This window comes from Panulirus ornatus, chromosome 24 (assembly GCF_036320965.1).
Source record: "Panulirus ornatus isolate Po-2019 chromosome 24, ASM3632096v1, whole genome shotgun sequence".
Taxonomy (NCBI): domain Eukaryota; kingdom Metazoa; phylum Arthropoda; class Malacostraca; order Decapoda; family Palinuridae; genus Panulirus; species Panulirus ornatus.
The window spans coordinates 2,728,287-2,754,819 of record NC_092247.1 but is presented as its reverse complement, the minus strand read 5'-3'; the positions used below and the strand labels follow the sequence as shown (position 1 = coordinate 2,754,819).

General features: G+C 40.7%; 2 protein-coding genes across 8 annotated transcripts in view; one reads left to right on the top strand and one right to left on the bottom strand.

Moving 5' to 3' along the window:
• Positions 1-12,019, bottom strand: part of LOC139757014 (uncharacterized) — a 33,398-nt gene extending 21,379 nt beyond the window's left edge. For 5 of the 7 annotated variants that reach the window (XM_071676971.1, XM_071676974.1, XM_071676973.1 and 2 more), the window contains exons 1-5: positions 11,888-12,019; positions 9,509-9,753; positions 3,995-4,480; positions 1,769-1,837; positions 354-1,184 (exon numbers count right to left, since the gene is read on the bottom strand). In XM_071676971.1, the coding sequence (XP_071533072.1) occupies positions 354-1,184; positions 1,769-1,837; positions 3,995-4,480; positions 9,509-9,705 (1,583 nt within the window). In that variant the 5' untranslated portion in view covers positions 9,706-9,753; positions 11,888-12,019. Of the gene's footprint in view, positions 1-353; positions 1,185-1,768; positions 1,838-3,994; positions 4,481-8,692; positions 9,412-9,508; positions 9,754-11,441; positions 11,557-11,887 lie in introns of those variants that run through there. The other 2 variants (XM_071676972.1, XM_071676976.1) reach the window with 2 other exon arrangements.
• A 5,231-nt stretch (positions 12,020-17,250) lies between these two features.
• Positions 17,251-24,458, top strand: LOC139756969 (uncharacterized kinase-like protein D1044.1). The gene is made up of 2 exons (XM_071676910.1): positions 17,251-17,387; positions 23,571-24,458. Exons 1-2 carry the CDS (start codon positions 17,296-17,298, stop codon positions 24,031-24,033), a joined length of 555 nt encoding a protein of 184 aa, XP_071533011.1. The 5' UTR covers positions 17,251-17,295; the 3' UTR covers positions 24,034-24,458.
• Positions 24,459-26,533: the final 2,075 nt, after the last annotated feature.

Sequence of the window (26,533 nt, the reverse complement as noted above, 5' to 3'; positions counted from 1 at the left end):
TAAAAAGGGCTCAGCCAATGACAAAGGAAAACAAAAACACCACTCTCTTGGGATGACAATAAGGCTAAATCTCAATAACATCCTAAGACTTACATATGATCTCCTGCTAAAGTCTGGATCACCTAGCACAATCCACTTAAAAACTATCTTCTTCCCTGTTGCAGAATCTAAAGCCATAAAGTGTCCATGCAGATGCTTGACCTCATTTCCTACGCTAGTCTTTAACAGCCAATGAAATTTGTGTACAGACTATCTGTTTCAGTTCTAAAAGTTTTGTACAGCATTCACTCATGTAAATAAACACTGGTTGTAATCATCAATGCAGTGCATGATGGAAAAATAAAGCCGCTAACCTGACACGAGAATTGTAAGAAGAGGTAGATGCAGGACGCTGTTCCCCATGGTTGATGACACCCTCCACTCTCATGGGAGTAAGAAGATGATTAGCTGTCTTTGATGACACAGGCCTACGCACAGGTGTTCTTGGAGTGGCTAAAGATGGGAGAGAAATTTGTGATAAGTGTGACTTGGCTGATGATTCTCTAGTCACTGATGCTGATGAGGTTCGAGATCGTAATCGATCCTCACAATTTTGCAAGGGTTTAGAAGAGACTAGTAACAAATCTTGCAGTTCTTCTTGGTGTATTTCTGCAGTAAAATCAACATTTTTCAATCTGTTAAAAGCACTACATGGTCGCCTTAAGCCATTTGATTGTCTGTCCATTTCACAATTTCTTGTGCTTTCACTACTATTTGGTCTGAACAATGAATAAGTAGCTTTAGGCAACTTTGCATTTGGCTTTACTAATTCTTCACTCACTTTCCTTATAGGTGTATGACACTCTATCCTTGACCCTCGTGTACTGGGCTCCCTGGATAAAGATGAATATTGTACTGACTGTTCTATTACATATTTGGCATACTGATGAAGTAGTGGTTCAATTATATCAGTCACAGATAACCACAACTTATCAAACAACATAATAAGTATTTGCTCTTTTAACACTTCAGGATCATTAGATCCACTACACACTCTACTACTGGAAGTTTCTCTCTTTTGGTCGTCACTATGAGAATGTTTGGCTTGATTGGCACTGGTAAAAGTAACTGAAGGTAACAGGTGAGTAAAGTCACCATCATAGGCAATGACCTCCTCCTCACTTTCTTCATTATTTTCCTGGGAACTGAAAAAGAAATTAAGAGCATTAGTCAGACACACATGAATAAACAGAATGTGCAGCTCAAAAACTTGAAAGATTATGCTAAAGAAACCAGACATCATGTACTAGAAAAATCTAGTGAATGTAAATGATCAGATGTAAAGGCAGGTAATGATGATAACAGTGTGTAAAGACATCTTGTTCATATAGAAGATAATCTAATTTTTGGAACATGTGGTAATTTACAGCCTAACTAGTGGTTTCCTTCCTAATCTGATGTTCATGTCATTCAAGACAACTGAATATCTTTAAACTAGAATTGTGTCCTCAGAGTATGTTAAAAACTTTCCATAATGTTTTCTATCTTCAACAACATGCACAGCAACCTTTTTCCACTACTTTATATGAATGGATTACTCCAAACCTCCCTTCAAAATTTAATCAAGCTTGTCATTGAAAGAAAATGGTTACATATTAAACTGTAATGAATGGGAGAGTCAGTAACATTTCTTTTTCCCAAGGATACAATAAGCAATCCTACAATATACTAAAGGACCATGTGTACTTCAAAAAATCAAGTAAATGAGAGTAATGGTTCAGGTACTCACAAACCGCCTTGAGCCAAGTACTTTTCAAGAATATTTAGCAATTGAAAATCTAGGCTGTGGCCTCTTGCCCTGGAAAAAGAAAAATTAATTCATTAACTACAAATTAGTAACACCCAAGGCATCTTAATGGGTTATAAAACAGGCATATTTCTATCTACTAATAATTGGAGTGTTCCACAATATGGTTTTAGAAGTGGTAGAGGATGTGTGGATCAGGTGTTTGCTTTAAAGAATGTATGTGAGAAATACTAGAGAGACAAATGGATCTGAAAGTGGCATTTATGGATCTGGAGAAAGCAAATGATAGAGATGTTTTATGAAAGGTCTTAAGAATATATGGTGTGGGAGTAAAGCTGTTAAATCCATCGAGAAGTTTCCATCAAGGGTTTAAGGCGTACGTATGAGTAGGAAGAGAGGATAGTGAGTGGTTCTAAGTGAAGTTCAGTCTGCAGCAGGGGTGTGTGATGTCACCATGGCTATTTCATTTGTTTATGGACTGGGTGATGAGGGAGGTAAATGTGAGTCTTGGATCTTGGAAAAAGCATGAGTATGAAATCTGTTGGGGATGAAGGGGACTTGGAAATAAGTCATTTGTTGTCTGCTGATGTAACACCACTGGTTGAAGATTTCAGTAAAAACTGCAGAATTTGGTCACTAAGTTTGGAAGTGTGTGTGAAAGGAGGTAGTTGTGAGTAAATGAGAATAAAAGAAAGGTAATCAGGCTAAGCAGGGTTGAGGGAAAGGTCAGTTGGGGTGAATCTGAATGGAGAAAAATTGGAGGAAGTGAGGTGTTTTAGGTACCTGGGAGTTGACATGGCAGCAAATGGAACCATAGAAGCAGAAGGGGGTCACAGGGTGGCTGAGGGGGGTGTAAGTTCTAGGAGCACTGAAGATTATGTGGAAAGAGAGGTCATTATGTTGGAGAGTGAAAAAGGGTATGTCTGAAGGTACAGTCATCTCAACAAAATTATGTGAATGTGAGGCATGGGCTACAAATGAGGATGCACAGAAGAGAAAGGACGTATTCGAAGTTAAATGTTGGGGAACAATATGTGGTGTGAGATGGTTTAATCAAGTAGGTAGTCATAGGGTAAGTTAATAGGTGTAATAATAAAAAGTGTGGTTGAGAGAGCTGAAGAGGTTGTGCTGAGATGGTCTGGACATATGTAGAGAATGAGTGTGAAAAGGCTAACAAAAAGGATGTATGTTTCAGTTACTCCTGTTATCTTACGAATTACTCATAAAACATTCAAATCTGCATGGTAGCAACCAGGCAGGAGCACTCAACTCTGGCAGTTATGACTGCATGTTTCTCTCACTTGCCACCATGAGGAAGTTTGATGGTACCTCCTACAGCACTATTTCTCCAGTATCTTTAAATCTAATTAATGATCAGTTTGTGGATTATTTAAGAACCTACCAAAGAGAATTATTTGAAAAAATATGAAAAAATACAATTTCCTATATCATTTACAGAGTATAGTTAGAATGTTTTGAAGAGATAGTAACTGTATGTGTTCAAGTGCTAAATAAGACTTTCATCTCTCATGCCTATTTTGACCAATATTTTTCTAAATGTATATATGACTGTTAATTCATGCAATGCTTAAAAATCTATTGAAGATAGTGTGCAAAAAAAAATTACGTGAAAAATAAAATTCACCGTTTCATTAACCAACTGTAAGTTGAATGTTCTGAGCCAAAGGCAATCATGAGCATTTCTATGATAGAAGGCAATTCTACCTCTATCACCTATATTTTCTCTTACTTTTCTGTATATGTAAATAATTAACACTTCTGTAAATGTACACACATACATAATATATTTGTTCACTCTTTCTGTGTGATATTTGCTAGTGGTTAGAGAAACTTTAAGGGCATTTTTCGGTGTATTGTTAGGGGTTCCAGCCTTTAACCCTATATTTTCAATGAAAACAACTGAAATTCATGGGACTAAGAACCATAAATTTTGGCTAAATCTGTGTATTTAGATGGATAGAATGATACACATATGATTTTCTAAGTCTTCTAACCATCATCATCAAAATTCAAAATCTATGAACTCTCCTTAAACAAAAATTAGTTAAAGGGACCTACGTACATCCTACTGCTAGGCATCATCTAATAACGTACGATATAAGAAGCTCTACCTAGATCATTGTAATAACTTTCCTCAAATTCATACTTCTTTTGTATAGCTAATACAGAATGTTAAAGCAATCTTACCTGAAATGAGGGAACTGTTGCACCCAGCTTGAGCATTCTTCCTGCAACTCTGGTGATGGATTATGAGTTGAAACAAGACTGAATCTGGGACTCGATTTTAATAATCTACTACTGTTATACAGAATTTCTGCTGAACCCAGATCTTCCACGTCAAAGAAACTTTCTTTCTGATTCACCTGCGTAATTCTCGCTGCATCTGTGATTATTTTCATATCCTGAATATCATTTGAAGATATTGAGATCTCTACATCATCACTTGGAGTTATAGAGGTATTTGAATCTGCTCTTACGTATGGAAATCTATAGGTATCACTGGAATCTGAAGAACATGGTATGGGAGAAGGTGGTACCTTTTCTTTATAAAGGAGAAAATCTAGTTGATCAAAAAGAATACCAACTTGTCTTGTGGCTTCTCCTTCAAATTCATCATCCCCCCAAGAGAGAGAAGAATCAGTTCTGCTATCAAAGTCTTCTGACCTTGAGTATCTGTTGAAAATTATTCTATTAGAGACCAAACACAATATATAATAAAAAAATTTTAAGATGGTGAATGCCTATGACAACTATTTCAAAACACTAAAATCACAATGATTATATGTGAGTTTTCTTACGATATATTAAGGCTGTAAGTATTAAGAAATGATCCACAATGACAAAGTATGATGCTAAGAAGATAAATGCCAGAAAAGAAGTGGGGAATTTTTATTTCAGCAAAAAAGTAATGGACATTTGGAACAAGTTATGAAAATATGAAGTGAGTGCAGATAGCACTGAAAAATTCAGGTGTATGTTAGGCAAAAAAGAGGTGAGGGTAAGAGGTAAGACCCCATGAAAGGATCAAGCACAAACAGGTAATTACAAAATATTTTTTCTATTATCTATTATACTTTGTCACTGTCTCCCACATTAGCGAGGTAACGCAAGGAAACAGATGAAAGAATGGCCCAACCCACCCACATACACATGTATATACATACATGTCCACACATGCACATATACATACCTATACATCTCAATACATATGAACGTATACATATATATACACACAGACATATATACATATACACATGTACATAATTCATACTGTCTAACCTCATTCATTCCGTTGCCACCCTGACACTCATGAAATAACAACCCCCTCCCCCCAAATGTGCGTGAAGTAGTGCTAGGAAAAGACAACAAAGGCCACATTTGTTCACACTCAGTCTCTAGCTGTCATGTATAATGCACCGAAACCACAGCTCCCTCTCCACATCCAGGCCCCATAGAACTTTCTATGGTTTACCCCAGATGCTTCAACTGCCCTGGTTCAATCCATTGACAGCACATCGATCCCAGTATACCACATTGTTCCAATTCACTCTATTCCTTGCACACCTTTCACCCTCCTGCATGTTCACACCCCGATCACTCAAAATCTTTTTCACTCCATCTTTCCACCTCCAATTTGGTCTCCCACTTCTCGTTCCCTCCATCTCTGACATATATATCCTCTTGGTCAATCTTTCCTCACTCATTCTCTCCATGTGACCAAACCATTTCAAAACACCCTCTTCTGCTCTCTCAACCACACTCTTTTTATTACCACACATCTCTCTTACCCTTTCATTACTTAATCAAACCACCTCACACCACATTGTCCTCAAACATCTCAATTCTAGTACATCCATCCTCCTCCACACAACTCTATCTATAGCCCACGCCTCGCAACCATATAACATTGTTGGAACCACTATTCCTTCAAACATACCCAGTTTTGCTTTCCAAGATAACGTTCTTGACTTCCACACATTCTTCAACGCTCCCACAACTTTCGCCCCCTCCCCCACTCTATGATTCACTTCCACTCCATGGTTCCATCCGCTGCCAAATCCACTGCCAGATACCTAAAACACTTCACTTCCTCCAGTTTTTCTCCATTCAAACTTACCTCCCAAATGACTTGTCCCTCAACCCTACTGTACCTAATAACCTTGCTCCTATTCACATTTACTCTCAGCTTTCTTCTTTCACACACTTTACCAAACTCAGTCACCAGCTTCTGCAGTTTCTCACATGAATCAGCCACCAGCACTGTTGTGTTGTATCATCAGCGAACAACTGACTCACTTCCCAAGCTCTCTCATCTACAACAGACTGCATACTTGTCCCTCTTTCCAAAACTCTTGCATTCACTTCCCTAACAACCCCATCCATAAACAAATTAAACAACCATGGAGACATCACGCACCCATGCCACAAACCAACATTCACTGAGAACCAATCACTTTCCTCTCTTCCTACACGTACACATGCCTTACATCCTCGATAAAAACTTTTCACTGCTTCTAACAACTTGCCTCCCACACCATATATTCTCAATACCTTCCATAGAGCATCCCTATCAACTCTATCATATGCCTTCTCCAGATCCATAAATGCTACATACATATCCATTTGTTTTTCTAAGTATTTCTCACATACATTCTTCAAAGCAAACACCAGATCCACACATCCTCTACCACTTCTGAAACCACACTGCTCTTCCCCAATCTGATGCTCTGTACATGCCTTCACCTTCTCAATCAATATCCTCCCATATGATTTCCCAGGAATACTCAATAAAATTTATACCTCAGTAATTTGAGCACTCACTTTTATCCCCTTTGCCTTTGTGCACTGGCACTATGCAAGCATTCTGCCAATCCTCAGGCACCTCACCATGAGTCATACATACATTAAATATCTTACCAACCAGTCAACAATACAGTCACCCCCTTTTTTAATAAATTCCACTGCAATACCATCTAAACCCGCTTCCTTGCCAGCTTTAATCTTCCGCAAAGCTTTTACTACCTCTTCTCTGTTTACCAAATCATTCTCCCTAACCCTCTCACTTTGCACACCACCTCGACCAAAACACCCTATATCTGCCACTCTATCATCAAACACATTCAACAAACCTTCAAAATACTCATTCCATCTCACATCACCACTACTTGTTATCACCTCCCTATTAGCCCCCTTCACTGATGTTCCCATTTGTTCCCTTATCTTATGCTCTTTATTTACCTCCTTCCAAAACATCTTTTTATTCTCCCTAAAATTTAATGATACTCTCTCACCTCAACTCTCATTTGCCCCCTTTTTCACCTCTTGCACTTTTCTCTTGACCTCCTGCCTCTTTCTTTTATACATCTCCCAGTCATTTGCATTATTTCCCGGCAAAAATTGTCCAAATGCCTTCTCTTCTCTATCACTAATAATCTTACTTCTTCATCCCACCACTCACTACCCTTTCTAATCTGCCCACCTCCCACGCTTCTCATGCCACAAGCATCTTTTGCACAAGCCATCACTGCTTCCCTAAATACATCCCATTCCTCCCCCACTCCCCTTACGTCTTTTGTTCTCACCTTTTTCCATTCTGTACTCAGTCTCTCCTGGTACTTCCTCATACAAGTCCCCTTCCCAAGCTCACTTACTTTCACCACTCTCTTCACCCCAACATTCTCTCTTCTTTTCTGAAAACCTCTACAAATCTTCACCTTTGCCTCCACAAGATAATGATGAGACATCCCTCCAGTTGCACCCCTCAGTACATTAACATCCAAAAGTCTCTTTCGTGCGCCTATCAATTAACACGTAATTCAATAATGCTCTCTGGCCATCTCTCCTACTTACATACGTACACTTATGTATATCTCTCTTTTTAAACCAGGTATTCCCAATTATCAGTCCTTTTTCAGCACATAAATCTACAAGCTCTTCACCATTTCCATTTACAACACTGAACACCCCATGTACACCAATTATTCCCTCAGCTGCCACATTACTCACCTTTCCATTCAAATCACCCATCACTATAACCCGGTCTCGTGCATCAAAACTACTAACACACTCACTCAGCTGCTCCCAAGACACTTGCCTCTCATTACGAAAATAAGTACAAATTCCTCATAGAAAGGAACACTGAAAAAGCATAAAAACCTGGCCCTATCACTAAACAATAAAGCATTCAAATGATGATTTCTTGTTGCCAACAAAATACTAAATGAGCATCAAGTTGATTATTGGCATTGCAATAATGCCCATTCATACTACTGTGCTGATGACTGGGAGACCCGAAATTCTGAACATCCCATCCACAAAAGCCCATACTCATAATATGAATGAATTCCAAAAAATACTATATATATTTTTTAAATTATACTTTGTTGCTGTCTCCCACGTTATACGTTAATCTGCACTATATACACTAAATGTATTTAACATATTTGGTTGTTCTGACCTACAATAAAGTCCAATCATCTTAAGACTAAATGTGAAACAAGTTTATACTTTTTTGGGGATGATATGCATCTTTATCAAAGAAAAAATACCACTGTATTCACTAAAATGATCCTGGAAACTTTATCAACAGCTTCATTCAATAAAGAGACGGAAAATAAATATTTCTAGATGAAACCATGCTCCAAAAAAGTACTGAGTTTCTTCAATGTGCATATCTAAAAATCTAAAATCTGACCAGCAAGTTTGATATGTATAAAAGCCAGTGATATGTGATAATCATCCAGAACTGAAAATTACATACAATTCGTATGCTAAACATATATGAAAACCCCAAAGGGGTAAAATTTAACCATATGAAAAATATACAAAAACCCTGAGAGAACTAAGAGATGCAATCATGCAGTATGAAAGCTAGTATCTGCTTACCTATGCATATGGCTGTCTTTCCATTTAATTAGCAAGCATCCTTCAAGCACCCCTAGATGCAGAAAATTACTTTTGTGGGATGCAATAAGCTTCTAAACTCCGACACCCAAAGGATACAATAACCATGGGACATGCATGGGCCCATATGGGTTTGAATCCTAGGCATGGCAGTATGGCTTTCAGCCAACCCAGCTATCCATTCTCCTCTCATGACTGTCTGATGAGTAAATGTTTTAGGGTGGGACATGTATAAATGTGCAGCATATATGATATGGTCTTTAATTGTCCATCTCATCTGAAAAAAATATAAAAAACTTTCCTGATGTTCATCTTTAAGTGACCTGGTGTGAGTGCGATCAGCAATTTTCTAGAGATCAGTTCATTTAGACCATGAGTTAAGTGGTCATTAGAAGTTACAAACCAAAAAACTGTTTCATTGTTCTGCATGGATATGAATGGCTTGCCCATGGAAAATAGCCACTGGACTAGACTGTCAAGCATGTGGTTTTTGGGACTCTTCTCTCAGCCTGCAGAAATCACTATCTTCACAAGAACGACACCATTTGGAGATAATGAACAAATCACACCTACAATTTTCCTACCTTCTTAAAATCTTTAAAATTGGGTTAAGGGTAAACAAGGAACATTTTTCTTTATTTCATCAGTTGCAACTGATCCAAATATTCCTACCTTCAAGTCTTTATGCTCGTCAAAAATTTCCTATTTTCTAAAATCTTTAAAATTGCTTTATTAAGGGTAAGCAGAGGAACATAATTTCTTTATTTCATCATTTGCAACTGATACAAACATTCCTACCTTCCAAATTCTTTATGCTCATCAAAATTTGGTTTGTTAGGGGGATATTTCTTGATGTATAGGATTGGGGGAGTAGATGGAGGGGTATTTGTAGGAGTAACATCACTGTCCTCTGCTCCATGATCTTCACGGATATCCAGACAACGTAATTCCTCCTCCAAATCGTCATCCTCTTGTGTCATCATCATCTCCCACATGCAAATTCAGATCATTATCCTTATGGCCAGCAGAGGGCTACATAAAGACTGAAAAATATAAAAGTAAATAATAACAACACAAAATGATCCAATTACATAACTTTTACTTTCTCTCTTATAACTAATTGCCTTTCACACTTTAATAGGGAGGCAATGGGAATGTATGATCAATAGCCACATCTGTACTAATCCAGTTTTTAGTTGTCATGTATAATGTAGAAAAACCAGAGACTATCACCTAGAGCCAAGTCCTAAACACTACCTTTAGTGTTTCACATGCCCTAACTTTAGCAAGGAGGCAAGTTGTCGTGCATAATGCAGTAAAACTAGAGACTATCATCTAGAGTCAAGTCTCATACTCTACCATGACTGCTTTATATGCCCTGGTCCAGCCAAGTAATAGCATGTCATCACCTAAGGAATACATCACTGCAAATTGTTCAATCAAATGCAAGTTTGGATGTTCAGACCCAAATACCCACTATGGCCTCTTTTACTTCCTCCTCCCATTTCCTCATCAATCTCCTACTGTCCCTCATTACTTCAACTTGAGACATGTAGATTCTCATCGTCAATCCCTCTTCATGTGCCTTTATCATTTCAGCACATCTTGATACTGTCCTCAAGCAATTCATCTCCAGCACTTCAGCATTGTTTGGGAAACTGAAAGATTGTAGAAACTCTCAGTGCTAATAAGGGCAGTATGGAAACCTTCAGGAAGCACCTCACTGATCTCATGAAGGGTTAATGGGCACGAAATAGGCCTCTACTAGAAATCTGTTCCTGTCAACATTTAGGCACCAGCCATCAGAAACATCTTCAAAAAGCTTCCTGTGCATTATGCAGTGAACAAAGCTGAACGGTTTTCTGGGGAATTTTTTTTTCATTTGTTATTCCAAAATTACTGTCTGAAGTGAGAAAATTCCAGATTGAGCAGTTAAAAATTTATCCAGATAATGTGGAGGTTTAAATGCTCCTTGACAATGCTCCAGCATATTCTCTGCAGGAACAGCTGAGAAGCAGGGATGGCAAAACTGAAATTATATTCTTGCCTACAATCACCATATCAGTGATCCAGCCTGTGGACCTAGGAATGAAAGTCAGCTTAAAGAGGATCTACTGGAACAAGCAGACGGGTGAGTGTTAGGTAGTGATTGAGGATGACAGTGACAAAGTGAAAGACACGAGGGGGACTTGTACTCTTGAAAATTAAAAAAAAGAAATAGTAACGTGACATTTAATTGGGTTGAGGCCTGGAACAGGGTACAACTCACCACTCAGTCCAAAGCTTGGAAGAACTTCACCTTAACAATGAAGTACAAATGGACTTTTAGGGCTTTGCCCTAGACAACTTCCTGATCAAAAAAACACAGGGCAGGTGAGAAAGAGAAGCCTGAGGACAATATTTTTGAGTGTCTAGACACAGATTCTTTAGAGTCAGGCTGTCAGCTTCAGACTAGGGAGTGCTGCCTGTGCCTTGACCTAGTAATGAGCCCAAGGAGAGTGAAGAGGGTGAGATTGACTTGCCCACACTCAATTTGTCTGGGGTAAGGGATGGTTTGGACGAGAATGTGGACTCAAGGGAAATCCAACCGTATTATCCAATGCTCTGGGACTTGAGGAGTCATGTCATCAACAAACACTCCCACTTCAGGCAGCTGAAGATTTATAAGTGCTTTAAGTCTGCTACAGTGAAAAGGACCAAGCAGGCCTCTGCAAGCACAGACTCATCCCACCTGTTCATTGCTGGAGCTGCCACCACAGAAAATAAATCTCTGGCATCAATTAGCAGCCACATTCCTTCACTCAAATGTTGCTATACCTCATATTCAGACCTCTGCACTGTGCCTCCCGAGCAACCTGCACAAATGATGTCCTTTAATTATGAATATAAAACAACGCTCCGCCACTCCCATCCTTCTCTCTCCTCTCGTTATACTGCATTACCACTGCAAAACAAAATCACTGATATTCAAAATTTATGCGAGAGCAATACACTCAAAACTGAATTTTCTCATGCATAATTATTCTTTAATCTATGCCTAACAATCTTAAACTAAACCCCTCTATCACAAACTACCTACAAAATACCCCCTCGTATTCCATTTGTCAGGCTCAGGGGACTCGGTCTTTACCCGTTTCTCAACCTAACTACCTTGTGGAAATGTAGGGAATCACTTACATAAGCAAATCTCGTTGCTACATATCTTCCCGAAGCCATTATGCTCCATGGTACATGGAACAGCGACCATAACAACCAGCTGTTAAATGTTGTCAAAAGAATGTAAACATTAGTTGTTTCGTTCGATACGTGAATCCGGATTTGTCTGGATTAATCGTTCGCGAATCCAAAGTCGACTTATGATCACTCACTCGGTGCCAAAGTTTCATATTAATCATGGAATAAAAAACTATATTTTGGATATAATAAGGTACCAAACATACACTGCACGATGACGCATATAAGAAGAAAATTTAAGGATTATACAGATATAGGAACTATGATAAATTGTCATACATTACACGGTATTCTAAACATACTGGACGCTTGTCAGATTCATAAATATATTCATTTTTATGTAAAAGTTATGATGGGATGGGAAAGTTGTAGAAATCCCATATATTTCCTGAAACCTCGAGAGACTAGCCACGATAATATAAATATTCCACAATCGTCTCAAAAACAAGGAATCAAATATTGAATTAAACGACCAATTATACATGTATGTAGTTTCTTAAAAGATAGGGTGATAAACGCACACGTTAACAACCACGGCTCGTTATTTATGCACACCCCAGACCGTGCAAACCCCAAATATCATGAGCAATTAATTACACTAGGTCGTTGATTCTAATAAGGGTCACTTGGGGCCACAGCCATTGAGATACAAGGCGTGACGGCCTTGTTCAAGCCTACTGGCTCAGTCCCCTTCCACCTTATATTTATAGTTGTAACAACATTTTGGGACTCCTGCCACGTCTTTTCTTGCTCCTGCATTACACAAGAACTTCCCAGGCAGATAAAAGTGATCGTAATTAACAATACACACTATCATGTCTGACACAGTTCCGGGCTTACGGAGAAGGTCGATATAAAGAAAATAAGGGACTGAATATCTTTATTTAGGGAGTCCCAGTCTTCTAGCCAAGTGTATATATATATATATATATATATATATATATATATATATATATATATATATATATATATATATATATATACACCCCTTAAGGCCTGATTTTGTAAGGGCAGCCTAGCTCACGTGGGTCCTAAGCTATCTGTATGTACATTTTTACCAAACACTTAGGATGACTTACAGCCCAAATCCAGTACCTACATCCACCTTAAGGTTTTATCTAGGCTTAACACTATCACCATAAGAACGTCATAAACTTTACATATAATCTGTCGACAACGCTTAGTTCTCAAATGTATATAAAAATGTAGAGATGATGATGGGGCTCGACACCGTGTGCCCAGGTCGCGCATGAGACCTTGAAAACCATGCTCAGTATAAACTGATGGAACGCTAAGTGATGGAGGTACACGAACATCCCTCGGGGACGAAGTTGTTTGCCCTTGGGGATCTTTGACTACTCTTTTGTATGATATTTGTTCTTCATCAATCTGTTTCCGTTATCGGATGTGTATAAAAAGATTTTTTTTTATTGTTTCCCGCTCACTGTGCCATCCAATCATCTGCAACACACACACTTTATATATATATATATATATATATATATATATATATATATATATATATATATATATATATATATATATATATATGTCTTATTTGCCCTATTGTCGAAAACAAAAGCCACCGACGAAGAGCTTAAGATCTCTTAACACAGTGGATGCGAAAGAAGTACAATGTCGGCAGGGAAGACACTGGGAGATAACATACAACTTTTGACACTATTTCTTTCAAACAACTTGGAAATGGCATTTTTTAATAATAAGCGAGGAAAGCCGAGCCTATCATCTCAATGACATTAAGTTAGGCAGTCCCCTAACTAACCTGGACTTTACGGTAGGGGGATATGATTACTAATTTGGCATATGAGGCTTGGATATTATGGCGTGGCATAATCTTTTGACCCTCGTGTGAGTATGTATAAGGCCAAGCCATCATACTCCAAGGATCTTACCGTCATTTATGTATGACTTCCTCCTCCCTTATCCTCACAAAGCTTTGTACGATGCATCTTATCACAAGCCTGTGCTTAGGTTTTAACGCTAAGTCCCTAAATGAGAATCTTATACTTAAAGTCTTAAGCAAATATGAGTTAAAGGCAATACTTTCACAATATTATAGCGTGAACTGTAATTACTGTTTACAGATACGATTTCATTTCAACTGGAATTATCTCGAGGTTAAACTATTAATGTTGACTGTCAGACATACTTATACCCTTCTTACATGTACTGTTTACGGTTTTAAGAAAGAGACTGTTATACTGTGGCAATCTAAGTCCTGTAAACTGGGTACGTCTGAACCATCATCATGACACGGAAATACTGATGAAGAAAACGAGACTTGTTATCAGGGAGGCTCATGAAATAAGTGCTTTTATACTTTTTTGCTTCGTACAAAAAAAAAAAGTGAATTTAAGAGGGTATAAGATTACATATAACTCGATTGGGTTTGATGAATTACCAAAATTACAACGAACATAAATTACACTGAAACCCTTTTTGTTATATTAATTTACGCAATGATGAAGCATTACGCCACGAAATATAACATCCGTGCTACTCCTTTGCCTCATAATTATTGATATCACAATAGAACATTTCTGTTTCACTCGGTAAAACATAAACATCCACGATATCTATAATCGTAATAAGATCTGATATGGGAATGATGCTGTTTTGTGTAGACAAGAGCTGTAAAATGAGACCAGTAGTGAGGCGAGATGCACAAGGCACCAGATGACTCACACACACTTGTTTACCAAATGGTGTCCTAGCTACGTCTCTTCGTTGTACATCAACTGACTTATATTTCTTTATTGTATCTCTCCTGATGATGTGATTATTACACTAAAGTGCACTTGGGAATTATCATGTTTCATTTCCCCGTGCGCTCTCTCTCTCTCTCTCTCTCTCTCTCTCTCTCTCTCTCTCTCTCTCTCTCTCTCTCTCTCTCTCTATATATATATATATATATATATATATATATATATCATGAGCGTATCTTCTTAAACTATTGTTGTATGTTTGGACATTCTGCAACTTACAATGTGCCATACTGCATGTTGATCTTCAACATTCTTTAGTCTCATTAAAATGCTGTCCTGTGTTTATCCTGCTTCCTATCATTATCCCACACTGCACGACAGCGACCCCCTGATCCTTCAAAACAATGGCACGAGCCTAGCCTTAGGGTATATGTCTCTGGGGATCCTAGATAGCTCTAGGGGGCTGTTATCTCCATGATAATTCCCTCTGACAACGACATTAACATCTCCAAAACAGGAAAGTCTTCATCTCTTCCTGTTATCAGTGTGTAGGAAAGGTAGGCATATGAACATATCTGGGATGGAGCATCTTATACTATTTTGTACACACACACACACACACACACACACACACACACACACACACCTCAGAGCCCAATTCAATGGAGTTACACAAGAGGCCGCCCTATGCCAGAAATGGTCATCTCGAGAACACACACCTGACTTATGCCAGTAATGGTGCCCCGAGATCACACACACCTGACTTATGCCAGTAATGGCACCCCGAGATCACACACACCTGACTTATGCCAGTAATGGTGCCCCGAGATCACACACACCTGACTTATGCCAGTAATGGTGCCCCGAGATCACACACACCTGACATGCCAGTGATGGCGCCCTGAGAGCGGGCTATCAATAACGAGAGCTCCCAGCAAAAAGTCGTTCCATAACTTTTCCACTGATCGTTTCGTGTCGTTTTCCTTTGCATATCATACACTGGTATATAACAAATTAAGGTATTATTATTATTATTATTATTATTATTATTAATATTATTATTATTATTATTATTAGTATTATCATTATCGTTGTTATTATCAATATCATTATTTGCACTACTACCACAATAAAATTTCCTGTCTATCACAATCAATTTTCCTGTCTATTTTCCTGTCTATCTGTCTACGTTCACCTGTCCACTTATTGCTCTGTCATCAGTTGCACTGCGCGTTTTTTGGTGGACGTATTCGTCAACAAGCAGGTGGATGAACGCCACCCAGTGAGCCAAAAGGAAAAACAAAAAAGAAATGTCTTTCTCTCTACGTAAATACATTGTATGGTATACTTCGTGAAGGAGGATAAGCCATACATGAGAGGAAGGTAAATGAACTTATTGAAGTATAATCACACTAGGCTCCTATAATAAGCGTTCCTGTGACATAAGGCAACTCCTCACTGTCCTGAGCCTACATCACTTATCACAGCTGATGCAAGTAGGTACAAGACAGTGTTCCATAGGATGCAAGGGGAACCTTTGCAGCTTGTCTGTCTGTCTCTCCCGCACACCCACACGCACGCATAAGGGAAGTAAGTAGTGTGGACACATTAGTAGATAAAGTGTTTGTGTTCTTTCGTAAGGTAGTGTTTTAAGCCTGGGTGATTTCTTGACGTGGCTTGAAGGTGTTGGTGATTTATTTTCTTTTATTTTTGAAGTTTTTTCAATAGCTTTTGCTGCCTACAGAGAGAGAGAGAGAGAGAGAGAGAGAGAGAGAGAGAGAGAGAGAGAGAGAGAGAGAGAGAGAGAGAGAGAGAGAGAACCCCTCAGCCCCAATGTCATCTTTCGTCTGTCTTACCCCAACGAATCCCGTCCCCATGTAAACAAGAGAAATCAAGAGGTTGAAAAAAAGATTTTCTTTTTTTCTCGCTTCCTCAAGGCCTCTGGAATGGAATTAAATAAGCGTTTCCATCTGGAGAAGAGGCTATTGCTTCTTGGCTAATACCTAGGATACTCCAGCTGGTGTGGCTCAACCACAAAGGGCACCTCAGTCCGCCCTGATCTGGGCGACCGTGGCTCATCGTGGATGATCGTAAGGTATGGAAGCATCAGAGGCGATGGTAAGGCCTTTGAGGAAGGTTATGGCTGTGTGATTCTCGATTCATAAGCTTTAGTTTGAAAGTAACCCAAAGTATCGTACCGTAGTGTTTAACTTAAAGGCCAGGGCATCGTAACCCAAGGTATCGTACTATTGTGCTTTAAAGGGCAGGGCACTGTAAACCAAAGTATCGTAACGTTGTGCTTAAGTTAATGAGCTGGGCATCGCAACCCACGGTATCGTACTGTTGTGCTTAAATTAATGGCCAGGTATCGTACCGTACTGCTTAACTTAAAGGCCAGGGCACCGTAACCCAAGGTATCGTACCGTAGTGCTTACTTAAGTTAATGAGGTGGGCATCTTTACACAAGGAATCGTAACGCTGTGCTTGAGTTCAATATATATATATATATATATATATATATATATATATATATATATATATATATATATATATATATATATATTTAGACCCTAGGTCCCAAACTATGAGCACGTAGCGAGATGGGTAAGGCAGAACAACGAAAAGATGGTGCACATTTTCTTGAATTACCCTACCCCTTCCAATCAGCAACTAGTGCTAAGCCACGGAGACTGCTGGCTGAACAATCTTCTTTTCAGGTACGTCCCATAACATTTGTTCTTCATGTTCTTTACATAAAAGCGCCAGGAGTTTAGGGTATATGCACTTCGTTAACTCATACTGTCGGTGAGGAGAGGCAGGAGACGCAATGTCTGTTCCTCTTTCAGTGGAGGGCAAAGTGTGAAAGCTAGTTAGTAGTGGTGTGGCGGAATGAGGAAATGACACACGCGGGAAAGGAGTGCTGAAAAGTGACTGTGCTTGGAAAAGTGGCTTAAGACGCAAGGACACCAAGAGAGAGAGAGAGAGAGAGAGAGAGAGAGAGAGAGAGAGAGAGAGAGGTGGTTGTCATTGCATGTGTGGCGGGGTGGCGACGAGAATGAATGAAGGCAGCAAGTATGAATTAGTGACAGTAGCTTTTTATCTCAGACCCCCCTCTAACCAATGGGAGGCATAATGACCAACCTAACAGCCCTTGTAGTCCAATGGGAGGCATAATGACCAATCTAACAGCCCTTGTAGTCCAATGGGAGGCATAATGACCAATCTAACAGCCCTTGTAGTCCAATGGGAGGCATAATGACCAACCTAACAGCCCTTGTAGTCCAATGGGAGGCATAATGACCAATCTAACAGCCCTTGTAGTCCAATGGGAGGCATAATGACCAATCTAACAGCCCTTGTAGTCCAATGGGAGGCATAATGACCAACCTAACAGCCCTTGTAGTCCAATGGGAGGCATAATGACCAATCTAACAGCCCTTGTAGTCCAATGGGAGGCATAATGACCAATCTAACAGCCCTTGTAGTCCAATGGGAGGCATAATGACCAACCTAACAGCCCTTGTAGTCCAATGGGAGGCATAATGACCAACCTAACAGCCCTTGTAGTCCAATGGGAGGCATAATGACCAATCTAACAGCCCTTGTAGTCCAATGGGAGGCATAATGACCAATCTAACAGCCCTTGTAGTCCAATGGGAGGCATAATGACCAATCTAACAGCCCTTGTAGTCCAATGGGAGGCATAATGACCAATCTAACAGCCCTTGTAGTCCAATGGGAGGCATAATGACCAACCTAACAGCCCTTGTAGTCCAATGGGAGGCATAATGACCAATCTAACAGCCCTTGTAGTCCAATGGGAGGCATAATGACCAACCTAACAGCCCTTGTAGTCCAATGGGAGGCATAATGACCAATCTAACAGCCCTTGTAGTCCAATGGGAGGCATAATGACCAACCTAACAGCCCTTGTAGTCCAATGGGAGGCATAATGACCAATCTAACAGCCCTTGTAGTCCAATGGGAGGCATAATGACCAATCTAACAGCCCTTGTAGTCCAATGGAGGCATAATGACCAACCTAACAGCCCTTGTAGTCCAATGGAGGCATAATGACCAATCTAACAGCCCTTGTAGTCCAATGGGAGGCATAATGACCAATCTAACAGCCCTTGTAGTCCAATGGAGGCATAATGACCAACCTAACAGCCCTTGTAGTCCAATGGGAGGCATAATGACCAATCTAACAGCCCTTGTAGTCCAATGGGAGGCATAATGACCAACCTAACAGCCCTTGTAGTCCAATGGGAGGCATAATGACCAATCTAACAGCCCTTGTAGTCCAATGGGAGGCATAATGACCAACCTAACAGCCCTTGTAGTCCAATGGGAGGCATAATGACCAACCTAACAGCCCTTGTAGTCCAATGGGAGGCATAATGACCAACCTAACAGCCCTTGTAGTCCAATGGGAGGCATAATGACCAACCTAACAGCCCTTGTAGTCCAATGGGAGGCATAATGACCAATCTAACAGCCCTTGTAGTCCAATGGGAGGCATAATGACCAACCTAACAGCCCTTGTAGTCCAATGGGAGGCATAATGACCAATCTAACAGCCTTGTAGTCCAATGGGAGGCATAATGACCAACCTAACAGCCCTTGTAGTCCAATGGGAGGCATAATGACCAACCTAACAGCCCTTGTAGTCCAATGGGAGGCATAATGACCAACCTAACAGCCCTTGTAGTCCAATGGGAGGCATAATGACCAATCTAACAGCCCTTGTAGTCCAATGGGAGGCATAATGACCAACCTAACAGCCCTTGTAGTCCAATGGAGGCATAATGACCAATCTAACAGCCCTTGTAGTCCAATGGAGGCATAATGACCAATCTAACAGCCCTTGTAGTCCAATGGGAGGCATAATGACCAATCTAACAGCCCTTGTAGTCCAATGGGAGGCATAATGACCAATCTAACAGCCCTTGTAGTCCAATGGGAGGCATAATGACCAACCTAACAGCCCTTGTAGTCCAATGGGAGGCATAATGACCAACCTAACAGCCCTTGTAGTCCAATGGGAGGCATAATGACCAATCTAACAGCCCTTGTAGTCCAATGGGAGGCATAATGACCAATCTAACAGCCCTTGTAGTCCAATGGGAGGCATAATGACCAATCTAACAGCCCTTGTAGTCCAATGGGAGGCATAATGACCAATCTAACAGCCCTTGTAGTCCAATGGGAGGCATAATGACCAATCTAACAGCCCTTGTAGTCCAATGGGAGGCATAATGACCAACCTAACAGCCCTTGTAGTCCAATGGGAGGCATAATGACCAATCTAACAGCCCTTGTAGTCCAATGGGAGGCATAATGACCAACCTAACAGCCCTTGTAGTCCAATGGAGGCATAATGACCAATCTAACAGCCCTTGTAGTCCAATGGGAGGCATAATGACCAATCTAACAGCCCTTGTAGTCCAATGGGAGGCATAATGACCAATCTAACAGCCCTTGTAGTCCAATGGGAGGCATAATGACCAACCTAACAGCCCTTGTAGTCCAATGGGAGGCATAATGACCAACCTAACAGCCCTTGTAGTCCAATGGGAGGCATAATGACCAATCTAACAGCCCTTGTAGTCCAATGGGAGGCATAATGACCAATCTAACAGCCCTTGTAGTCCAATGGGAGGCATAATGACCAATCTAACAGCCCTTGTAGTCCAATGGGAGGCATAATGACCAATCTAACAGCCCTTGTAGTCCAATGGGAGGCATAATGACCAATCTAACAGCCCTTGTAGTCCAATGGGAGGCATAATGACCAACCTAACAGCCCTTGTAGTCCAATGGGAGGCATAATGACCAACCTAACAGCCCTTGTAGTCCAATGGGAGGCATAATGACCAATCTAACAGCCCTTGTAGTCCAATGGGAGGCATAATGACCAACCTAACAGCCCTTGTAGTCCAATGGGAGGCATAATGACCAACCTAACAGCCCTTGTAGTCCAATGGGAGGCATAATGACCAATCTAACAGCCCTTGTAGTCCAATGGGAGGCATAATGACCAACCTAACAGCCCTTGTAGTCCAATGGGAGGCATAATGACCAATCTAACAGCCCTTGTAGTCCAATGGGAGGCATAATGACCAACCTAACAGCCCTTGTAGTCCAATGGGAGGCATAATGACCAATCTAACAGCCCTTGTAGTCCAATGGGAGGCATAATGACCAACCTAACAGCCCTTGTAGTCCAATGGGAGGCATAATGACCAACCTAACAGCCCTTGTAGTCCAATGGGAGGCATAATGACCAATCTAACAGCCCTTGTAGTCCAATGGGAGGCATAATGACCAATCTAACAGCCCTTGTAGTCCAATGGGAGGCATAATGACCAACCTAACAGCCCTTGTAGTCCAATGGGAGGCATAATGACCAATCTAACAGCCCTTGTAGTCCAATGGGAGGCATAATGACCAATCTAACAGCCCTTGTAGTCCAATGGGAGGCATAATGACCAACCTAACAGCCCTTGTAGTCCAATGGGAGGCATAATGACCAATCTAACAGCCCTTGTAGTCCAATGGGAGGCATAATGACCAACCTAACAGCCCTTGTAGTCCAATGGGAGGCATAATGACCAATCTAACAGCCCTTGTAGTCCAATGGGAGGCATAATGACCAATCTAACAGCCCTTGTAGTCCAATGGGAGGCATAATGACCAATCTAACAGCCCTTGTAGTCCAATGGGAGGCATAATGACCAACCTAACAGCCCTTGTAGTCCAATGGGAGGCATAATGACCAATCTAACAGCCCTTGTAGTCCAATGGGAGGCATAATGACCAACCTAACAGCCCTTGTAGTCCAATGGGAGGCATAATGACCAATCTAACAGCCCTTGTAGTCCAATGGGAGGCATAATGACCAATCTAACAGCCCTTGTAGTCCAATGGGAGGCATAATGACCAACCTAACAGCCCTTGTAGTCCAATGGGAGGCATAATGACCAACCTAACAGCCCTTGTAGTCCAATGGGAGGCATAATGACCAATCTAACAGCCCTTGTAGTCCAATGGGAGGCATAATGACCAATCTAACAGCCCTTGTAGTCCAATGGGAGGCATAATGACCAATCTAACAGCCCTTGTAGTCCAATGGGAGGCATAATGACCAACCTAACAGCCCTTGTAGTCCAATGGGAGGCATAATGACCAACCTAACAGCCCTTGTAGTCCAATGGGAGGCATAATGACCAATCTAACAGCCCTTGTAGTCCAATGGGAGGCATAATGACCAATCTAACAGCCCTTGTAGTCCAATGGAGGCATAATGACCAATCTAACAGCCCTTGTAGTCCAATGGGAGGCATAATGACCAATCTAACAGCCCTTGTAGTCCAATGGGAGGCATAATGACCAACCTAACAGCCCTTGTAGTCCAATGGGAGGCATAATGACCAATCTAACAGCCCTTGTAGTCCAATGGGAGGCATAATGACCAACCTAACAGCCCTTGTAGTCCAATGGGAGGCATAATGACCAACCTAACAGCCCTTGTAGTCCAATGGGAGGCATAATGACCAATCTAACAGCCCTTGTAGTCCAATGGGAGGCATAATGACCAATCTAACAGCCCTTGTAGTCCAATGGGAGGCATAATGACCAACCTAACAGCCCTTGTAGTCCAATGGGAGGCATAATGACCAATCTAACAGCCCTTGTAGTCCAATGGGAGGCATAATGACCAATCTAACAGCCCTTGTAGTCCAATGGGAGGCATAATGACCAACCTAACAGCCCTTGTAGTCCAATGGGAGGCATAATGACCAACCTAACAGCCCTTGTAGTCCAATGGGAGGCATAATGACCAACCTAACAGCCCTTGTAGTCCAATGGGAGGCATAATGACCAATCTAACAGCCCTTGTAGTCCAATGGAGGCATAATGACCAACCTAACAGCCCTTGTAGTCCAATGGGAGGCATAATGACCAATCTAACAGCCCTTGTAGTCCAATGGAGGCATAATGACCAACCTAACAGCCCTTGTAGTCCAATGGGAGGCATAATGACCAATCTAACAGCCCTTGTAGTCCAATGGGAGGCATAATGACCAATCTAACAGCCCTTGTAGTCCAATGGGAGGCATAATGACCAACCTAACAGCCCTTGTAGTCCAATGGGAGGCATAATGACCAATCTAACAGCCCTTGTAGTCCAATGGGAGGCATAATGACCAATCTAACAGCCCTTGTAGTCCAATGGGAGGCATAATGACCAATCTAACAGCCCTTGTAGTCCAATGGGAGGCATAATGACCAACCTAACAGCCCTTGTAGTCCAATGGAAGGCATAATGACCAACCTAACAGCCCTTGTAGTCCAATGGGAGGCATAATGACGAACCTAACAGCCCTTGTAGTCCAATGGAAGGCATAAAGATCAACCTAACAGCCCCTTGTAGTCCAATGGAAGGCAAAATGACCAATCTAACAGCCCTTGTAGTCCAATGGGAGGCATAATGATCAATCTAACAGTGGACCCATGTTCAGTTCCTCGGCGCCCTGTGGTAAATCATTCCCCCTCCATTTCACGTGTTAGAGTGAATCAAGGTCTGAGCATACAGGTGTACATGGGATAGTGCAAATTGGAGCCACGTGGTATACGCAGGACGACGTGCTGCCAGTGATTGGCTGAGCTGGGATGAAACGGTCAAGGGCAAACCACAGAGAGGTGCGACGGGCCTTGGCTATGAATAGGGGGTGTTTGGTTACGGTGCGTTACATATGACAACTAGAGAGTGGATGTTGAGCAGATGAGGTCATTTTGCATCTGTTCTTGACGCTACCTCGTTATGCGAATGTCGATGGTTCACTTGTTTCTGCCGACTAGATACAAGAAGCGTATTTACCCTGTGTATCCCACAGATACAACGACGCTGGAGATCCCGTCGAAGTCATGTTAGTTGATCTGCAGAGTATACGCAAGCACACACCCGCGGTGGATCTGAACTACTTCTTGTTTACAAGTTTCAGCAGCCCCGAACGTCGGCTGAACCTGGAGGAGTTCCTGGAGACGTATTACACCACCTTCAGCAGTCTTCTGGTGGCTGGCGAAGCGCCCGTTCCCTTCACCTTGGAGGACCTTCGTCTGGAGTTCCGTCGACACATGATCTACGGGTGTGTCACACGGATCATCCTCACGCCCTATGTTCTCGGCGAGGAAGAGGATGCGCCAGAGGTGGAGGATGTCACGGAAAACGACCTGGAGGAGGTTGCTAAGGCTCGAATGAGGACAATTGTGAGCATGGGCCAGAGAGAAGGTAGCTTCTTCAAGACTAAGCTCCTGGATGTGTTTGACGACATGATAGAGGCAGGTCTTTTATCATAAATGGTGAAACGATAACTGAATAAACGACAATAACAGAATATATATATATATATATATATATATATATATATATATATATATATATATATATATATATATATATATATATATATATATATATTTTTTTTTTTTTTTTTTTTTTTTTTTCTTCTTTCATACTGTTCGCCATTTTCCGCGATAGCGAGGTAGCGTTAAGAACAGAGGACTGGGCCTTATCAATGAATGCACTCAACAAATATTATATTATGCATTTCTATACAACAACCATTATCGTATAATGAATCCATGCATGACAAATATCGTATTACTAAATGCACTCCAGACCAACAAATATCATCGTATTGATAAATGCACTACAACAAATATTATCGTATCAATAAATGCACTCCTAAACAACAAATACTATCGTATTAATAAATGCACTTCTAAACAACACCTATTATAGTATTATGAATGCACTCCTAAACAACAAACATTATCGTATTAAGAATGCACTCCTAAACAAACATTATCGTAACAAGAATGCACTCCTAAACAAACATTATCGTATGAAGAATGCACTCCTAAACAACAAATATCATCCTATCATGAATTACACCTAAATAACAAATTCAGGGCATGGTAGTAAGTCCCTTTTTTTAAGATGGCTATCGAAAATGAACTCCCACTTTCCAGTACACGATATATTAGGAGTCTGTCGGTGGGCCGTCCTCCACCAGCGTGTTTACGAAGAGGACTTGCAACTCATCGCCTTCTTCTGTAGGAAACTCACGTAGGCGGAGGAGCAGCATTCGAAAGAGAACCTGCTGGCGTTCTATAATGCCATAAGGCACTTCTGCCATTTCCCTGGAAGGTCGGGAAGGAATTCCATGGTCTCACGAACTATAAACCCTTGACGGATGCTATCATTATTAAGAATGCCATCCATTCACCTTGGGTCACCGGATATCGGTTACATATCTCTGTTCACCACAGAAAACCCGCTAAACTCGGAGTTTCCGTGACCCCTCTCTCATCTATACCACTCCAGCAGAGTTAGATACATCCATTATAATGTCTCTAACTTATCAAGCTGCATCTCAGTACTTTTGATATAACCAATACTGTCATTACTTTCTGGACAGAGATATGTTAAATCCAAGAGAAATGCATATCAGGGCTAATTTCAGTAGTCCCCCACCAACTATAGCTTCCGTTTTCTTTCACACATATTTCCGCGTCATGGTGACGAGGCAGCTCTAAACTATTCTATACTTTTAACTTACCAGATCTCATCGTCCTCTTCTACATATATTCAAGTCTCAAATGAATGGTCTTGGTTTTGTAGCTATGATTGATATTCAGCATGAACAATGACCTCGAGATATCTTCAACTTATATAAGATCTAATTTGGAAGAATCATATGTATTATGTCATATGGGTAACTCACACATTAAGATACAATGTGTCAGACGTTAAAGCTACGTCAAACATTCGCATCAGGCTCGTCATAAAGAGAGAATGCTAACTTTTAATGAGGTTGTTTGTTGAGGGAATGCTAACTTTAATGAGGTTGTTGGTTCGTGTAAAAGACCTATTAAATACCAGGGGAATTAAGTCCATCGTTTTCTGTTTTTCTTGATGCTATGACTTTGTTTTAATACGATACAGATTGTCGGCTTTTCAACTTTAATTAGTATTTTGTCTCCATTACAGTAATAACCAGAATCCCACCAAGTAATCCTCTCCATTACAGTGATAACCAATTATACCACCATGTAATCCACTCCAATACAGTGATAACCAGTAATAACACCATGTAATCCTCTCCATTACAGTGATAAATAGTAATAACACCATGTAATCCTCTCCATTACAGTGATAAACAGTAATAACACCATGTAATCCTCTCCATTACAGTGATAACCAATTATACCACCATGTAATCCTCACCATTACAGTGATAAAGTAATAACACCATGTAATCCTCTCCATTTCAGTAATAACCAGTAATAACATCATGTAATCCTCTCCATTTCAGTGATAACCAGCAATAACACCATGTAATCCTCTCCATTTCAGTGATAACCAGTAATAACACCATGTTATCCGCTCCACTACAGTAATAAACAGTAATAACACCATGTAATCCGCTCCATTACAGTGACAACCAGTAATACCACCATGTAATCCGCTCCATTACAGTGATAACCAGTAATAACACCATATAATCCGCTCCATTTCAGTGATAACCAGTAATAACATCATGTAATCCGCTCCATTACAGTGATAACCAGTAATCCCACCATGTAATCCGCTCCATTACAATGATAACCAGTAATCCCACCATGTAATTCGCTCCATTAAAGTGATAACCAGTAATAACACAATGTAATCCTCTCCATTACAGTGATAAACAGTCATCCACCATGTAATTCGCTCCATTACAGTGATAACCAGTAATAACACCATGTAATCCTCTCCATTACAGTGATAAACAGTAATACCACCATGTAATCT

Excerpts from the sequence above, each read along its gene's own strand:
- LOC139756969 (XM_071676910.1), top strand. The coding sequence starts at position 17,296 with ATGGTGCACATTTTCTTGAATTACCCTACCCCTTCCAATCAGCAACTA. Across the intron at positions 17,388-23,570 it reads CTGAACAATCTTCTTTTCAG|ATACAACGACGCTGGAGATC; the intron begins GTACGTCCCATA and ends TGTATCCCACAG.